A 19,053-nucleotide genomic window follows, 5' to 3' on the forward strand; every position below is an offset into this window, starting at 1 on the left:
CTGAGTGTTGAGGCTTCGGCCCCTCGGCCCACCGCGGCCGCACCGCGGGGACGGGAACGAGGGGGGAGCAGAGGGAGGGGCGCCTGCTGCCCGTCTACCTCAAGGTGAAAGGGGTTCACCATCCTGCGAAGGAGACGAGCCAGTAAAAAGTGTGAAAGGAGCCTTCCGCGGCCGGGCTTCCTCTCAACTCGCTGTGCTCACTTTCCAGCCTTCCCATCTGTGTGTGATTTAGGAAACGGGCTCAGGGGAGAGACAAGCCCACAAGGGGAGAAGAATCAGAGCAGGGAGGGAGGGGGAGAGAAAGGGAGGAAGTCCATTGCAAGTCAGTGAGACAGGACTGGGCTTGAGCCGGGACGAGGGGGCAGCGCTGCATCTGGACGTCTGGAGCAGAGGGAAAGTTGCAGCTGAAGGGTGAAGTAGAGCAAGAGGAGCTGCCTACAGGACGCCGACGGAGCCGGAGACGGGGGATCGCAGGGCAAACACAAATATGGCTGCTAAATCTCTGTCCTGCCTCAGCCTTCTGTGCATCCTCTCAGGAGTGACTGGTCCAGCGTCTGCCTCCAGGCCGGGAGAGCAGCAGCTCACTCTGTTCAAGGTAAGAGGACCTGGTTCTTCCCTTTTCCTCCCGCCCGCTGTGGCGTCCGTGCTTCCTTACCGGGCCCTGGGCTCTTGACTTTGTCTCCCAGCTGTACGTGTGATGAGTAAAGTGCGGCTGCTGGTCACGGGTTGGACTGTAAAGGACGTGTGCGTGTGACTGTCTACCCTCACAATGACTGTGTGTGTTTGTGTTGGGCTGCTCCGAGGCTGGAGCTCAGATAAACTCTCAGTTACTGTCATGTCCCCACCGCCCCTCCCTACAGCGCTCTAATGGAAACCAGCTGCCCATCTTTGAGCAACAGTCCAGGCCTAGAAACAATAAGCAGCAAGAGCACTACTTTAAAAACTACTTTCACACAAGCCGGGCTCTTAAAAAAGAAACTTTAATGACCCCCGAAGGGAAATTGGTTCCACCTCCGCTGGCTCAGTCGTACATTTGGTTTGACTTCTGTACCATTACAGCAGGAACCCAAGACAGTTCATCCATCCATCCATTTTCTATACCCGTTTAATCCTTTGCAGGGTCGGGGGGGTCTGCCGGGGCCTACTGTATCCCAGCTCATGGAGAGGCGGGGATACAGGTCCCCAAGACACTTCAGTTTTATAAATATGCATCCATTCGTTTGCATTCCAAAGAAGTTGGTAGTGGAGTAACTTAAGGCTAGTAAAATGTTTATATTGTTATTTCAAAGAATTGATTTCAATGGGTGAATCTAATGTTGATCTGGTATAAAAGCAGCACGGCAGAGTTTTTGAGGATCTACACCTTGTCATCCAACTGTGTGAGAAAATTCTGAAAATATATCAAACTATAGAAAGATTGGATAGAACGTGCACATTTCTCCTATCATTAAAAGGTTTGAGGAATCTGAATGAATTTCAGTGAATCAAAGGAAATGATGCAAACCTAAGCTGGAGCCCAGTGATTTCTGGTCTCTCACACGGCACTGCGTCACTCAGCAACAGCTGATTGAGTGTTTGGATTATAATGGAGTGAACAAAGGAAAAAAGGGGTCTCCCGCACACTGTCAAGTCACTTGCAAAAGACTTTAATAAAGCAAAGAAACAATGTTTGGGTCCACAGGACCTTTCTCAAGCAGAGATTTTTTTTTTAGGTGTGCATCAGCCTCCAGATCTTTACTGGATTATAATGGAAACATTTTTCAAGCCCGACAACCCAGTTACATTCAGAAAATACAGAGACAGAAGCCTTGAGTTAATCTTCTCCAGAGGACGCGTCAGCATCCCTGGGCTCGGAGGCGTCTGCCATGGACTGCCGTGCGGTGGGAAGACATGGGAAAAACAAAGAGGAAGAAGCGGATAGGGGTTCCAGACCGGAGATGGGTACCAAGCAGTGGAAACCAGTACCACATTGGGTCGATACCCGATGCCACAGAAAAAACTGTGCCATAATTGTAGCGTGCGGAGGAGGTAACGCCAACAACATTATAGGACTCCTGCAGATAAGCCACAGTACCAACCTAAGACTGTATAGCTGTTTTATCAAGGCTGCTTGGTCTTCATCGCAGCCTCCGAGCTCCAACTCAGAGGTGACGTCCACATCCTCGGGGCTGCAGATACGTTCCCCATCCTGTGTGGAGAACACTGACTTGTACATTGATTAAGTTTACTATTACTAGGGATGGGAATCGAGAATCAGTTCTTGTTGAGAACCGGTTCCCAGTGTTTCAATTCCTTGGAATCGTTTGCCTTTTTTGAAAACGATTCCCTTATCGATTCCAGTGGGCGCGTATGACGTCACCACGCACGTTGCGTAGTTACGCAATGTGCGCATTCGCGCCCAGCAGGAAAACATAGGGACAAACGGCATAAAGGCTCGAAAGTTTGGTTATATTTTACCAAAAAGGATGACAACAGGGCGACTTGCAATATTGCAATGTGGACATTTCAAAAAAGGGAGGAAACTGTTAGGGCTGGGCCGGTATTCTATTACGACTTTATTCTCGCAACATTATGACTTTATTCTCGTAATTTCCACGTTTTTTTGTCTTAGTTTGCCCCTAATACTCCGTTGTACTGTTAGGAAATAAGATCAATACAAGCCCTCATTACTGCTGCATGTGGATCTTCTCTATATCGGTTTACCCTCTTCCAAGCTTATAGCATAGTCGCGGGCCCAGAGTGGTCCAAATCAGTCGTCCAACCTGGTAAAGGGGCGAAAGAATTATCAAAGGCACGTTCAACCAAGCAGGATTTATTACTCTTTGGAAATCCTACAAACTTTGAACAAATAATTGACTTTGGGATCCATGCCTCAACGTAATCTACAAAGCTGAAGTAGCACGTATGAGCTTGGTATCAGCGTCGTCTTCAGCTGGTACGGCTTCCTTCTTTTCCCCTTCCTTCCTTATTTCCTCCCTTCTTTCCTTCCTTCCTTCTTTTCTCCATTCCTTCCTTCTTTTCTCCCTTCCTTCCTTCTTTTCTCCCTTCCTTCTTTCCTTCCTTCCTTCTTTTCTTCCTTCCTTATTTTCTCCCTTCCTTCCTTCTTTCCTCCCTTCTTCCCTTCCTCCTTCCTTGACCCGAAGACAGCACAAGGGTTAATGCATCGGCCGAACTTCAGGGCTGCTGAATCAAGGCTAACGCTCCGTGAAGACCACTTCATATAACTTTACCCTTACGGCTTTCTTCTTCTTCTTGTCTTCATTTCAACTCTTGGCCTCCTGTAGCTCTGGATTGTTACTCCACAGTTTTTTTTAAGACTTTTAAGGACTTCTTTATCATTTATTTTCAGTATATTTTTGTTTTCTTGGTTTCTTGACCTGAAGCTCCCCGGAGAGGAAACTTGGCCCCAGTTTCCAGACTATCTCGCAAAGGCAGGATGACATTCTCATGACCCTGGATCTGCTCTTTCCTGGAGATATTCAGTGAAGTTAGCGTGACTAAGTCCAGTTTCTGAAACCCTTCTTCAACATAATTAGAAGCCAGCAGCGAACTCAACTCTTGAGGCAAGACGGAAATGAGATTCACCCATGAAGTTTAATATTTATTCCACATTAATTCCCCTTCGTGGGAGAACTCAACAAACTGACCAGATGTACACATTTGAACTGCAGGAACTACTACAGTCAAAAGTTATCATCATGTTTTACAGATGAATCAGGTGTAAAGGCTTCCAACTTTTACAGAAACTATAACCAGTACTGAAGTTGAGGGGGGATGAGGGGGATGAGGGGGATGAGGGGGGGTGGCATCCCCCCCTTAAATAAAAACGGTCCAAATCATCCCCCCCTGAAATAAAAACGGTCCAAATCATCCCCCCTGTAAAACTGCCATCCCTCCTTTCCATCCCTTATGTCATTTCATCAATGAATGTGGTTTTACTGCTATTTCAACATTTAGAGTCATCACCAGAAAAATTAACACCAGAAAAATAACTTATTTGACCATTTTCACCTGTTTCAAGTCAATTTTCACTTGAAATAAGTAGGAAAATCTGCCAGTAGGACAAGATTTATCTTCTTATTACAAGCAAAAAAATCTTGTTCCACTGGCAGATTTTTCTACTTATTTTTTTTTTAAAAGGTTATTTTGGGCTCTAGTGGCCCTTTATTGGAGATGCAGACTGGAAAGGGGTACAGAGAGAGAACGGGGAAGACACGCAGCAAAGGTGCGCGGGCTGGATTCGAACCCGCAACCGCTGCAGGAGGAGGACTGTAGCCTCAGTATATGGCCCGCTGCTTAACCCACTGCGCCACCGAGCGGCCCTTTGCTACTTATTTTAACTGAAAATCTACTTGAAACAGATGAAAACTTGTTTTTTCCAGTGATGAGTCTTGTTTTAAGTGTAATGAGATTTTTTTTACTAAAATGAGACATTTTAACTAGAAATAAGACAAATATTCTTGTTAAGATTTTTTTAAATATTTAATATTTAAAGCTTACAGAAGGCTGCATTTAACTGCTGCTATGTCATTCCTGCAGTATTTCTGCAGGTGTTTTGGTCACTGCTATTATTTGTTATATATTATTGTGGCAGGGTGGAGAGGCGGATGGGACACGCGCACCTGTGTCCCATCAACCTGAGTGATGCGCTCTCCACCCTGCCTGCCTTATAAGGGAGCTGGACAGCAGCGGAATGTTGGAGGAGCTGCTGGCGTGAGGTGCTTCTGCACTGTGTGTGGTGAGGTGAAACTGAAATAAAGGGTCTGCACGAAACTCCGTGTCTCTCCGTCCTTCGGTCGGGCCCCCGTGGCACTCGCCCTGCCACATCTGGCAGGGCGGACGAGGGGTGGACGAGAGAGGCATGGAGCGGGCCCTGGACGCGCTCGCCCAGGCCATGGCGGGCATGACGGCCGTGTTCCGCGACCAGGGCGAGCGGCAGCTGGCCGCGATGGAGGCGCTCGTGGCGGCGGGGAGACCCAGCCCTGCGCCAGCAGCGCGGGAGGGGCTGGCGGCGCCGCAGCTAACAGGCCGGGAGGCAGAAGCTGCGGGCCGCCAAGCGACGGCTCCCGAGGCGGCGGGACCCGCGGAGCGACCCTTCCCTGCACCCCGTCTGAGGTTCACCGCGGCAGCGATGGCGGCGCCGCAGCCGACCGGCCGGGAGGCAGAAGCTGCGGGCCGCCAGGCGACGGCTCCTGGGACGGAGGCGGAGGCGGAGTTGGCGGGGGAGGCGGCTGCGGAGGCGCAGCCGCCCGCGACGGCGGGTCCCGCGGAGACGGGGCCGGACCTGCGGCCAGAGCAGGGCGTCAAGGAGGAGGCGGTCCTGGAGGTGGACCGGCAGCCCGCGCAGGGCTGCGTCACGGAGGAGGCGGTCCTACTACCTAAGTACTACTACTGTACTAATACAACAAGTACTACTACTGTACTAATACAACAAGTACTACTACTGTACTAATACAACAAGTACTACTACTGTACTAATACAACCAGAACAAACAATCTACAACAACAAAACAGTAAAGTAAACACACATGCAAAACTAGAAGGAAGACAAATGTAAATATGACAGAAAAATCCAGTAAAAAACAAACAGAAGACGGATCTCAGAAAAACAACTAACAGAGAAAGTAAATAATCAAAAACAATCTCTAGAAGAGTGAAAACTAAAGGAAACCAAAGACCAATCATTAAATTTTTTGGTATATAAATATTATTATTACAACAACAATTATTCTTAATATTGTAATCGTTTCATATAGTATGTAGCATAATATATATATATATATATATATATATATATATATATATATATATATATATATATATATATATATATATATATATACTGGTATATATATATATATATATATATATATATATATATATATATATATATATATATATATATATATTTATATATATATATATATGTATATATATATTTTTATATCACACTAACGTTCTGTATCTTTCGATTATATTGGATTTATACATTGTTTTAAATGTATTTATTGATACAGTTTTTTAATTCATTATTTAGGCTGTTCCATATTTTAACTCCTGCAACCGATATGCATCTTTCTTTAGTATTGATCCTAGTTTTGGTTCTATTATATGCATCTTTCTTTAGTATTGATCCTAGTTTTGGTTCTATTATATATGGCAGTGTCTCTAGCTGGAACAGACTCTGGTACAGGATGGAAGGAGATGCTTGTGCCTTATACATTAGGAGTGCACCTCTCATGATGCTCCAAATGTCTTCAGCTGGTCAAAGGTCTGGACTGCCGGCAGACCAGCTCACCAACTGGCCTTTTCTGTGAAGCCATGCTGTTGTCATGGATACAGTTTGTGGTCCAGCATTGTCTGAAATGTACAAGTTCTTCCTTGAGATGTGTGTATGGGAGCAGATGTCGGTGTAAAACCTGTTTGGGTCTTTCAGCACTGATGGTTGCTTTCCAGATGTGCCAGCTGCCCGTTCCATTCACACTAACGGACCTCCATACCATCACTGATGCAGGATTTCTAACTGAGCGTGATCATCATTTTCCATTGCGTCTCAGTGCATGTTACATGGCCCCTGGCCCAGAGAAGAGCTCTGCCTTTGGATCATTTTCACATATGGCTTCATCTGTGCGTGATAGAGCTCGACAACTATGTTCTTAGATCCGTGTTTCTCAGTTCCGGTCTTTGAGGGCTGCTGTCCTGCATGTTTTAGATGTTTCTCAGCTCAAACACACCTGATTCAGATGAATCAGTGAGCACCAGTTCCTCACCAGAGTCTGCATCAGTGCGGTTGTGAGCCATGCACTTGAATCTGGTGTGTTAACGCAGGGGAGATGCAGGGAAGACGAAGTTGAGAAACACTGGGTTCCTGAGCCCATGCAGTGGTTCCCATTACAGAATCTGTTTTTTCAGTGCTGCCACCGTTGTATGGCAGCTCCGCCGACAACCAGTGTGTGGATGTGTGCGTGTGTGGGTGAATGTCTACAGCAGGGGTAGGCAACCCTGGTCCTCGAGTGCCACTGTCCTGCATGTCTTAGATGCTACCCTGCTTTAACACACCTGATTCTAATTAATCATTGTCATCAGCTTGTCATCCAGGGCTGCACAATTCTGTTGATGACACAGGTACTTTTATCACGGTGTGCTGAAGCAGGGTAGCATCTAAGACATGCAGGACAGTGGCACTCGAGGACCAGGGTTGCCTACCCCTGGTCTACAGTGTAAAGCGCTTTGGGGCTGTAGGAGTACAGCTGGAAAGCGCTATATAAGTATAAGCCATTTACCATTTTACCATAAAGCCGGGCAGACACTGTGCGATTATCAGCTCGTTTTGAGACGATTTTCCAGTCGTGCGACTATTTTTTGGATCGGGCCGGATTTCAACCCAATCGTTGGTCGTTGCCTCATGCAGTAAACGTAACGACGAAAGATTAACACCTCACGACGAGAGATTAACAAACACCTCACGACGAGAGATTAACACCTCACAACGAGAGATTAACATCTCACGACGAGAGATTAACACCTCGTGACGAGAGATTAACACCTCACAATGAGAGATTAACACCTCACGACGAGCTCCCGATCACGAAATCGTGAGCTCGCAAGAAAATCAAACGTGTTTGAAATCCTGGTCGCTCCTCGTGAAGGAATCACACAGTTGAAGCAGCTACGACCCGATTGGCCTCATCTTTTCACAGAGAGCATGCGCAATCTCTGATGTCACGTCCAAAAATATTATTTGTAGTGTTGCAAATTCACATTACAAATCTTGTTTTAATAGCAGAAAAAAAAGACTGCATTTCCCACGTCTGCCCAGCCAATTCCTTGTCCAATCACGGCGTTGTCTAATCTTTTTTCATTTATCGCCACACAGAATGGCACAAATTGCTAAAATTGCAAATTGCGCAGAGCCTACGGTGTAGGGAACCATAAATCAGCCTTCAGTGTGTGCTCTCTGTGCTGTTCTGAACTTCTCTGTGTTCATTTTGCTGGGACGCCGGGTCCCTCCGCCGAGACACAACTTTTGCGGTATGCGTTCATTGTTTTCATTGTCTAAAAATGATGCGCAGTGCCCACCCAATCAGAAACGATACAGATATTCTGTGATATTTTTTTTATATATATAAAAAATAAAATTATAAAAAAATAAAGGATCCCCATAACCTTTGATTGGGTGGGTAGGACGCACGTTTGGGTGGACACAGCCCACCCCTGCCCCAGAACCGGCCTCCAGTTCCAGTAACAGAAGTCCGACATGAGGATTATGAAAGTATGGTGTGAGCAGACGGAGCATCAGAGTATCGGGTCGTACAGTGTGAGACCATAAATCGTGGGCTGTGAACTTTTGAACTCAGCGATCTAATCGTGCAGTGTGAGATGGGGCTGAATCAAACTATTTAAAATATCGCACAGTGTATGCCCAGCTTAAGGTACGCGAAGATCAGCGGTGTCCAATACTGATTTAGTGACAGGTTATTCCTCTGTAATTTGCCCTTTTATACCCACTCATGTCATTGTGCCTGTTGACAATGAACATGACTGGTGGTAGATGCTCCTCCGTCTGTTTCTGTTTAAATGTGGCTTATGAGATTTGCATTCCACTCTGGTTTTACTTACAGACCAGGATCAAACCAGCTCCGGATCTCAGAGATGCAACCTCAAGGTTCCTCCTAAAACCTACAGCCGGCACGCAGAAATCTCACTCGTCAGTAGCCAAAATGCCAAAGCAGAATTTGACAGAAACGCTGGAGAAAGCAGCTTCAGTTAAAGAACAGAGGGGCTAAATATCCAGCTGAATGTGGGCTTTGTTCCCATCTGTCATGGGAAGATCACTGAAATAGTTCACATTACAGAGCGTCCTCACAGCTGGAGGAGACTCTGCACGTCTTCCTTTCCATTTCTGAGCATCGTCATGATGTCAAAATTTGATTCAAACCCTCCCCATAACACGGTAATTGTTGTCTTTCTGGGCTACGGGGAAGGTTTACTTGCCATCACTGAAGGGGAAAGGAATTCAAAAAGGCACTTAAATAACCCAAAGGACAATATGAAGGTGTCTGTCCAGCCGCCGAAGCTTAGTGGAAGCTTAGCCGAGGCAGCAGGACAGTGACCCCAAACATGGAAAGTACGTCCACCACAGAAAGACTTCGGAAAAAGAAAGTCCACCTTCTGGAGCTGTCCAGTCAGATCCCAGACCTGAAGCCTACAGAGATGATGTGGAAAGACCACAAGAGATCCGTTCACACCGGACATCCTCCAGATGTGTCTGAGCTGAAGAAGCTATGAAAAGATGAAAATGGATCGAAGTTCCTGTTTATGTCTGAGCTCCTCTGAAAGAGCTGGTTTGAAGGAAGTCCAATCAGATATTACCTCCATGGGTTCCCTTTACCTCCAGCAATGTCTAAAGGACGTGTTAAGACGATATAAATAATGATAACTTGTGAGCCATCAGCTGAACCACATTGTGTTTGGTCTATTATTGGGATTCAGTAGAGGAGTCGATCACAGTTTAGGCCAAATCAATAAAAAAAGAGAAAAGTTGGGCTAATCGTACTCCTTTATCTTTACGTCAATATCCTGTCTTTGTAGCTTTGGAATGACTGACATTCATGATTGATTTGGTCAGCTGTGTTATTGTGCTGAACACTTCTGTAGTCACGTTACTTACTCCTTATAAATGAACGTAAACAAAGTCTTATTACTAATGTCCACTGCTCTCACATCTCTCTTATTAACAGCATTGTGACATTCATTTCTTAAAAAAACTTCAATGTTTGTTTATCCACAATTGGAAAAACGGAACAAATGAAGGAAACTCACAGCGCTCTTATTGTTCCCAGTGAGACATATCCTGCGGACCAAAAGCAGGGCATGAAACCTGAAAGAAGGGGAACGGACCTAAAGTACAGTAAAGTCCCTTTAACTTGCTTAGATTTTTAGTCACATGGCGAATGTTAGAAAACCTTCTACTACGACTGAAAAAAACTTTTTATACTGTTCGAAGGAAAAAAAGGGCCTGGTGTCGAGTGCGACTCATAGATGAGGGAGTGTCATGGTTTGGGGCTGCTTTGTTAACCGGACACATGTGGTCACTGAGGGAACGGTGAATGAATATAAACAGAATTAAAGCTGCAAGCAGCGATGAACGGTCCTCCACCCTTGTACACGTTCAGGCTGCAGTGGAAGCTTGTATGACTCGATGTAGATTCTTCAGGCCTGGACATTTAGCAGATGACACCAGCCACGACTCTTTATATCAAACCATTCAAAAGTTATGGCAGAAAGTAGGAACTATCAGATATCGACCAATCAGAAGAAGGGGCGGGGCTAATGTGCACCAATTATGTTCAATGACTCAAAACCGAGTCTGATGACACCACCCATGACTCTTTATGTCAAACCATTCACAGAACAGTGTGAGATTGTCAATTGACTCTTTCAAGAGCAGACTTAAGACCCACCTTTTCAGTAAATCATATGCCAGCTATGATTTATGACCTGCCATTGATTTTTATGACTTTTTTACATTTTAGTGATGATACTGCTGCTTTGTGTTGATTTTCTTGCCTTGAATGTTGTAGCACTTTGAGATTCATTGAATGTAAAGTGCATTATAAATTAAATTCATTATTATTAGGGCCCGAGCACTGACTGTGCGAAGGCCCTATTGTATCTGTAGGAGTTTTTATCCTCGTTTTTCTTCCGACGAAATGAGGGCCTTTTTGCGCCCCTAAACGTACCCCAAAAGTCACCAAATTTTGCACGCAAGCCAGGCCTGGTGAAAAATGTGATATTTAATGGTTCGCTATAATGGGCGTGGCCTAATGGCTCAACAGCGCCCCCTAGAAAACTTTGTGCCTCAAGCCCCACAATACGGTTTGACGTACATGCACGAAAATCAGTACACACCTGCATCATGTCGCAACTTAAAGAAAAGTCTCTTGGCGCCATGGCCGAAGCCAAACAGGAAGTCGGCCATTTTGAATTCATCTTGTAATTTTGGCGCAATTTATGCCATTTCTTCGTCCCCTTCTTCGCCCGAACTGTAACGTGCACCCAGGTGTGTTATACATCAAAATGTGCGTCTCAAAATGGACCAATCAGATGAAGGGGGGGGCGCGCTTTTTGGCATCTATCGTCGCCACGGTAACACTTTTAACTGAGAAAAGTAATGCCCATCGTTGCAGGATGGAGACGCACATTTTGATGTATAACACACCTGGGTTCACTTTACGGTTCGGGCCGTATTAATTGCCGAAGGAATGGCATACATTGCACCAAAATTACACGATTAATTCAAAATGGCCAACTTCCTGTTCGGTTTCGGCCATGGCGCCAAGAGACTTTTTTTTAAGTTGCGACATGATACAGGTGTGTACCGATTTTGGTGCATGTACGTCAAACCGTATTGTGGGGCTTGAGGCACAAAGTTTTCTAGGGGGCGCTGTTGAGCCATTTTGCCACGCCCATTAATGTAAACCATAAAATATCACATTTTTCACCAGGCCTGGCTTGCGTGCAAAATTTGGTGACTTTTGGGGCACGTTTAGGGGGAAAAAAGGCCCTCATTTAGTCGGAAAAATAAAAATAACGAGAAAAACAAGAAAAAAAAAATTACTACAAATACAATAGGGCCTTCGCACTGTCAGTGCTCGGGCCCTAATAACGAAGATAGAAAGAAAAGAAAAGAAAAGAAAGAAAATAAGAAAGAAAATAGAAAGAAGTGGTTTGAAATGGTGGTGGCGGGTTTATGACTGTTGGACAACACCTGAAGAAGGCTTTCCAATCAGGCCATCAGTGAAATTTTAAACAGGTTTTGTGGGATTGAAACAAAATTTGAAAAGTCTATGGACGCGGGGAGATGGTGAACATCTCCAGCTCTGACTGGAGCTGGGAGCCTGAGAACACTTTGGTACGGGTGAGGGGCCCACAGTAGCAACCGCTGCTCACTGAGAAGAGTGAGAACGATGCATGCTTTTACAGATCTACAAAAGTCCTCAATAAAAACTGAAAAAAAATGCTAGATTTTTCACCAGTCATTTTTTTGAAGAGAAAAAAGGCAGAAGGGTCTGAAAACGTCAATCAGTTGGAAACTTGCTGACTGTTTTTGTGTAGCTAAGCTGTTATTCATCTTCTTTGTGTGTATTTCTTTTGGCAGACTAGAAGTAGAAAGATGTATTGCTCCTCCCAAATGCTGGTTCATGATACAGCTTTTGTTGCAAGGCAAAATATTGTTTCTTTTTAATATGGTAAGATCTCAGGGCGTGACAGTTTGCCACACTTCAGGTGTTAACTGCTGTGTAGCATCTCCACTTCTGTCAGCAACCCTGATCAAATATGGGTTCATGATTTTTGGAACGATAGTTTGGCCTTAAGTGAAACATACATTTGTACCACAAATAAATGAAAATGATTTCAAGGGTCTTAAAAATTCCTTTTATATCTGAACTTCACAATTTTTTTGTTGTTTTTCACAAAGTCATCCAAACCTAAACTCAAAAGTTTATCTGCCAACTTACAAAGATAAACTCCTGCCCAACGCTCACCCGCCTGACCTGTACTCTTGTCTGTAACCTCATTGCAGCTGTTTGACTCATTACCAGGGGTGCATGTCGTCGGGGACCAGGGCCGGTGTCCTGCATGTTCAAGATGTTTCCCTGATTTTACACACCTGATTGTAATGAATGGTCATTATCAGCTTTGTCATCACGGTCTGCACAAGTCTGTTATTGACACAGCTATGTTTGTCAGGGTGTGTTGAAGCATCTCAAACATGCAGCACCAACTTGAGCACCAACTACAGTATGTGCACCCCTGCTCATTACAGACAAACCACAAATCTGTTCGGAACCATTTCAAACTCAAATGGTTTTACAAATGGTCAATGGCAGCTTTTCCCATAGAGTTACAGCTTTTTGACTTATAGCTGCCTGGACTACCATGCAGTACTGGAGTTGAGGGGGGATGAGGGGGGATGGCACCCCCCCTGAAATAAAAACGGTCCAAATCATCCCCCCTGTAAAACTGTTACTGTTAAAAATCTGCCAGTAGGACAAGATTTATCTTCTCATTACAAGCAAAAAAATCTTGTTCCACTGGCAGATTTTTCTACTTATTTCAAGTGAAAATCTACTTGAAACAGGTGAAAATTGTTGTTTTTCCAGTGATGAGTCTTGTTTTAAGTGTAATGAGATTTTTTTTTACTAAAATGAGACATTTTAACTAGAAATAAGACAAATATTCTTGTTAAGATTGTGAGTTTTTGCAGTGATCCATGTTACTTATCCTGTGAAGGACAGAGTCATATTGATAAGTTCAGAAAAGTGTTTTTTATTGTTGTGTTTTGATGTATTTGATGTAAGCCCAGTGGATATTTAAAGCTTACAGAAGGCTGCATTTAACTGCTGCTATGTCATTCCTGCAGTATTTCTGCAGGTGTTTTGGTCACTGCTATTATTTGTAATATATTATATTATTTGTAATCAGCACAAATTATCTGTCTCCATATGATAAAATCCACCAGCCCTCCCTGATGTTTTTTTACAACTGGAGTACTGCTACCATTTGACTACAGACTATGCTTGCCTGCATTCTCAGGACATTTTTACATGAAGCTTGGCACACTGAGTGTTTGTTTGGAGATGACAGATGGCTCTGCTGTCACAGTTGGGGTCAGGGAAACCCACTGGAAACATGTCTTCTGGAAGGATCAGAGCTGATGTTCGCAGAACATTTCACATCAGCTGGACACAAGCACGTCTTTGTCTCACAGCTGTCTGTGAATAAATCAAAGCGTGACTCACAAGAGGGCATAGACGACTGGATTTCTGTGGAATGTTCCATCTGCCGGGCGTTTGTGAGAAGGTCAAACCATGGACTTCCAGAGACTGCTACTAACAAGTTGCTATTGTTTCCCAGACCGTGCGCTGCTGCTTTAAAGGTTCAGACATATTTACAGGATGTGTCTGTGTGTTTGTGAGAAGGACAGTACTCTGAGTTCTTGCATCACATCATCCTGAAAAAGCCGATTGTGCAGACGTTAGACAGGATGTAGGGCTGAAATGAGGCCGGATGCTGCAGTAACAGTTCACAGCAGTTTAACCAGGATTCACACTGTTAAAGTGAATATTAATACTGTAGTCCAGCCATTCATTTTCAAACCAATGATGTTTGGTCTCATTGTTCTATTGTTTTTTAACTTATTTTCTTGTAAAAAGTTGAGCTTTTTACCAAAAAAATATTCTACCGTATGCAAATATAGCTAAAGACAAATTCAAAAGTAAATGCAGGTAAATGCAGGTCTCTAATAAACGCCTGTTGATTTAAGTGATTTAAGCAAATAAACGCCCAGGGCTTTATTTGGTGTTTTATGGTAGTCTGTATTATTAGTCTGTATATTGTATTTACTGACTAAATTAAAATAGGTAAGACAAGATGCCTAGTCTATGGGAAAAAAATGTACGATCATTTCACAATGCTTGGAAATGTCAAAGTTATTGTGCAATTCATAATATGATAAGTTGATTCATTGTCTCAATAATCAAATAAATGAATTGACTATAAAGCAGTTGTTAGTTGCAGTAGCGGCGAATATGGTTTTTGGATAAGGGGAAGGAAACCGGAGACCCCGGAGAAAACCCTCACGGAAATGTAGGGAGAGCTAAACTAATTAGGGCCCGAGCACTGACAGTGCGAAGGCCCTATTGTATCTGTACGAATTATTCTTTCTTTATTCTTTCTTCTGGCGAAAGGAGGGCCTTTTTTCCCCCTAAACGTGCCCCAAAAGTCACCAAATTTTGCACCAAGCCAGGCCTGGTGAAAAATGTGATATTTCATGGTTTGCATTAATGGGCGTGGTAAAATGGCTCAACAGCGCCCCCTAGAAAACTTTGTGCCTCAAGACCCACAATACGGTTTGACGTACATGCACGACAATCGGTACACACCTGTATCATGTCGCAACTTAAAGAAAAGTGTCTTGGCGCCATGGCCGAAACCCAACAGGAAGTCGGCCATTTTTAATTAATCGTATAATTTTGGCGCAATTTATGCCATTTCTTCGGCCGTTAATACGGCTTAATAACGTGCACCCAGGTGTGTTATACATCAAAATGTGCGTCTCCATCCTGTGACTACGCGCATTACTTTACTCTTTCAAAAGCGTTACCGTGGCGACGCTAGACACCAAAAAGCGCGTCCCCCTTCATCTGATTGGTCCATATTCGATAGTTCCCACTTTCTGCCATAACTTGTGAATAGTTTGACATAAATGAATGAATGAATGAAAAGATTTATTGGTCACCACCAAGCATGTACACTTAGGTCACGACCAAAGGGGCAGGGCTGAAGCCTCGGCTTATGAATGCCCCCCCTTCTTACATATAAATATAAATGAATACAACAAATGAATAATAGCTAACGACAACAAAAAACATATGCATATTTACATGCATACCTAACTACTTACGTACTAACATACGTACCTACACATATATCCATACATGTACATACATATATACGAGCACATTACATATCCACATACATATGTACACTACACCTGCTTACAATACACTTACATACATGCATGTATCTGCACACACACATGTTAAAGACATGTTAAAGAGATAAAGACTCGTAGGTGGTGTCATGGGACTCGGTTTTGAGTACTTGACCTTCATTGGTGCAAATAAGCCCCGCCCCTTCTTCTGATTGGTCGATATTTGATAGTTCCTATTTTCTGCCATAACTTTTGAATGGTTTTACATAAAGAGTCATGGTGGTGTCATCGGACTTCATTTTGAGTCCTTGACTTTATTGGTGAAAATTGCACGCGCAAGGGCCCGTTCATCGCTGCTTGCAGCTTTAATTTTATATCTGTGTCTACTTATTCTAGTTCAATCACATCCTTTATTCAGATGTGGATTTAATCTTCGACTTCAAACTAGTGTTTTGAAATGAGTTTTTTGAAATTATTCAAAATATTTTCTGTTGGTGCAACAACCAAAGCAGTAGCAAATGCCCCCAACAGTCCCAACGTAAGAGCTTTTATAACAGTGTCTCTGTATCATTTGGCCTTTGATGTTTTGATGAAAGTTTTAAAGGTGTCAATTACTGCATCATTTATGAGCTTCTTTGACAAAAAGATGACCAATAATTCGTCAAGACCGCCATCTCAGATTTTTTAACAAACATATTTCAACATTATTCACAATATCTACCCTAAATGTAAAATCTGAGTCCACGACAAAATCTTCCTATAAAAGTCATCTATCGCTTTTGCTTCATGGACTATGGCCATGGTAATGTTAGCTTAGCTGTTAGCTGCACAAAGTAGCTGAGTAACTACTAAGTGAATAAGAATTTGTTTACTTTCTAGATTAGTGCAGTCCATTGTCCTGACAATGACAAATAAAAGCCGGGTATTTAATGTAACCTGAATTAGATGCAATCAAATCTAATGTGTAGATCACTGAGAGACCTCCAGTATCTGTGGTCAAATGTATGATCTGTGTTTATAAATGTTAACAGAATTCTGTGATGCAACAAAGGCATTGGGCGGGGCCAATTCCAAACGGTTCTTTATGATGTCAGCATTTTTCTCAGTGACTTCAAAGCAAATTGAAATTAAATTGGTCCCACTGAACTCCGCCCCTAAAGTTCCCAAAAGAAGAAAAAAAAGGAAAAGAGGAGAAAAAAAGAAAGAAAAAAACAAAAAAAAAAAGAAGAAAAGTATTTAAAATGTTCCAAAAGAGTTTTAAACTCTTCTAGAGTCTTTAAACTGTTCCAGAAGAGTCATTAAACTGTTATAGAAAAGTATTTAAACCAGGGGTCTTCAACCGGGTTACAGCGACCCCTAGGGGGGCCTCTGAGGTACTGCAGGGGGTCCTCCAACTTAAAAAGAAATAAAGGCAATTTTAACCAAAATAATTTGTGAGAGTTAAAAAAAAATGTATATATATATAGGCTATATATATATATATATATATATATATATATATATATATATATATATATATATATATATATATATATATATATATATATATATATATATATATATATATATATATATATATATATATATATATGTGTGTGTGTGATTGAGAAAACTCCATTAACAGGTGATAATAATCTACTTTTGACAATAACTATTTAGTCTCCAACTCTACATAAATGATTCCCATGACGTGAGTCATGTGACTAATGTCAACTTTACTAACGTTACTCCTTCCAAGTCTGACAAGGCCAAAGTTTCACCAACCATAAACACATGTAGCTAATAACCCAGTCAGGAATTGGTTAATAAGGTGATATAAGCAGAATAAAACACATTCAAAAGTTATTATAAGCCAGGCTTAAAACTTGACACATTAAACAAAAAGGGAAAAAATAAGAATTACAAGCGGGGGTCCCTGCTCTGTTTTTTTCTCATCCAAGGATCCCTGGGCTAAAAAAGGTTGAAGACCCCTGGTTTAAACTGCTCAAGAAAAGTCTTTATACTGTTATAGAAAACTATTTAAACTGTTCCAGAACAGTCTTTTAACAGTTCCAGAAGAGTCTTTAAACTGCGTCCAAACAGTGAAAACATCATGAAGCTTTTTGGGGTTTGCCAAAGCATACCAAAGCTGCACATGTGACAACAGAAAAACTGTCCTATTTACTTCCAGATCCAGATGAGTTTAAAGAAGCCAGCTCTCTGTGGAAGCCACAGTGAGGCACGCTGGTGGCCACACAGATGTTGTGGGACATACAGCTGTTGTGGCTGTAGTGTTGTGGCTAGAGACAGTTCCAGTCCAACTGGAAGGCTTTCAGCTCAAATATATTGAAAATATTTCTCATATGGTATTCACATTTTGATAAATTAATCAGGTTTGTAAAATAGCATTTTTCCATCTCCGTAATATTGCAAAGATTAGGAAAATCCTCTCACAGAGTGATGCAGAAAAACTAGTTCACATGTTTGTATCTTCTAGACTAGATTACTGTAATGTGTTATTAGCAGGATGTCCAAGTAATTTGCTGAATATTCTCCAGCTGATCCAAAATGCAGCAGCGCGAGTGCTGACAGGAATCAGCAGGAGAGACAACGTCTCTCCAGTGTTAGCGTCGCTCCATTGGCTACCTGTAAAATTCAGAATCCAATCTAAAATTTTAATTTCTTGTGTATAAAGCCCAAAACGGTTTAGCTCCGCATTATTTGCAAGACCTGATAGTGCCTTATGTTCCTGGCAGAGATCTCCGCTCTCAGAGTGCAGGTTTACTCGTAGTTCCTAGAGTATCCAAATGTAGATTTGGAGGGCGGGCGTTCTGCTATCAGGCACCATTACTTTGGAACCAACTTCCAATCTGGGTTAAGGAGGCTGACCGCTCCACCGAGAGGCATCGCAGGTCCTTCCTCCCCGCTGCCATCAGACTGTACAACAAGGCCTGCTCTCAGTAGCCAGTGGACTATAAGATGTGCAATAATATCACATGTGCAATAATATATATAAGATGTGCAATATCTGTCAATCTACCTCACAACACCACCTGCTTTTCTGCACTGTTTAACTGTATATACTGTTCATATCCTGTGTTCATACATATTTTATACGTATCTTTTTGTATTTTTTATATATTTTTTATTTCTGACTTTTCAGTCTTTTTACCCCTCCCCTATATGTGTGTACTGCTGACGACAAATAACTTTCCCCACTGAGGGAGAAAATAAAGGATATCTTATCTTATCTTGACACCACCTCCACCTTTAAAACTAAACTTAAAACCTTTCTGTTTAGTAAACCTCTAGTTAGTGTTTAGTAAAGCCTATAGTTAGTGTTTAGTAAACCTCTAGCTGGTGTTGGTAAATCTCTAGTTAGTGTAAACTCTAGTGTGTTAGAGTCAGTAGTCATAGTAGCAGCTATAGAACAAGACTATAATAGTTAGTCTCAAATATAGCTTGGTGGTAGATATGCTGCTATAGGCTTATGCTGCAGGGGGGCACCGACATGATCCACTGGGCGGTGCCTCTCACCCTTCTTCTCTTCTCTTCTTCCCTTCCTCTCTTCTCCA

The 19,053-nt window shown here is 42.8% G+C and overlaps 1 protein-coding gene across 1 annotated transcript in view; it reads left to right on the forward strand.

Annotated features, from left to right (window-relative positions):
- The first annotated feature begins 326 nt into the window (after positions 1-326).
- LOC133464409 (laminin subunit alpha-4-like) overlaps positions 327-19,053 on the forward strand; it is a 106,939-nt gene continuing 88,212 nt past the window's right edge. The window contains exon 1 of the mRNA XM_061746358.1: positions 327-595. Within this exon, the coding sequence (XP_061602342.1) occupies positions 488-595 (108 nt within the window). The 5' untranslated portion in view covers positions 327-487. The remainder of the gene's footprint in view (positions 596-19,053) is intronic.

The sequence above is a fragment of the Cololabis saira genome, chromosome 18 (genome assembly GCF_033807715.1).
Source record: "Cololabis saira isolate AMF1-May2022 chromosome 18, fColSai1.1, whole genome shotgun sequence".
Classification (NCBI taxonomy): Eukaryota; Metazoa; Chordata; class Actinopteri; order Beloniformes; family Belonidae; genus Cololabis; species Cololabis saira.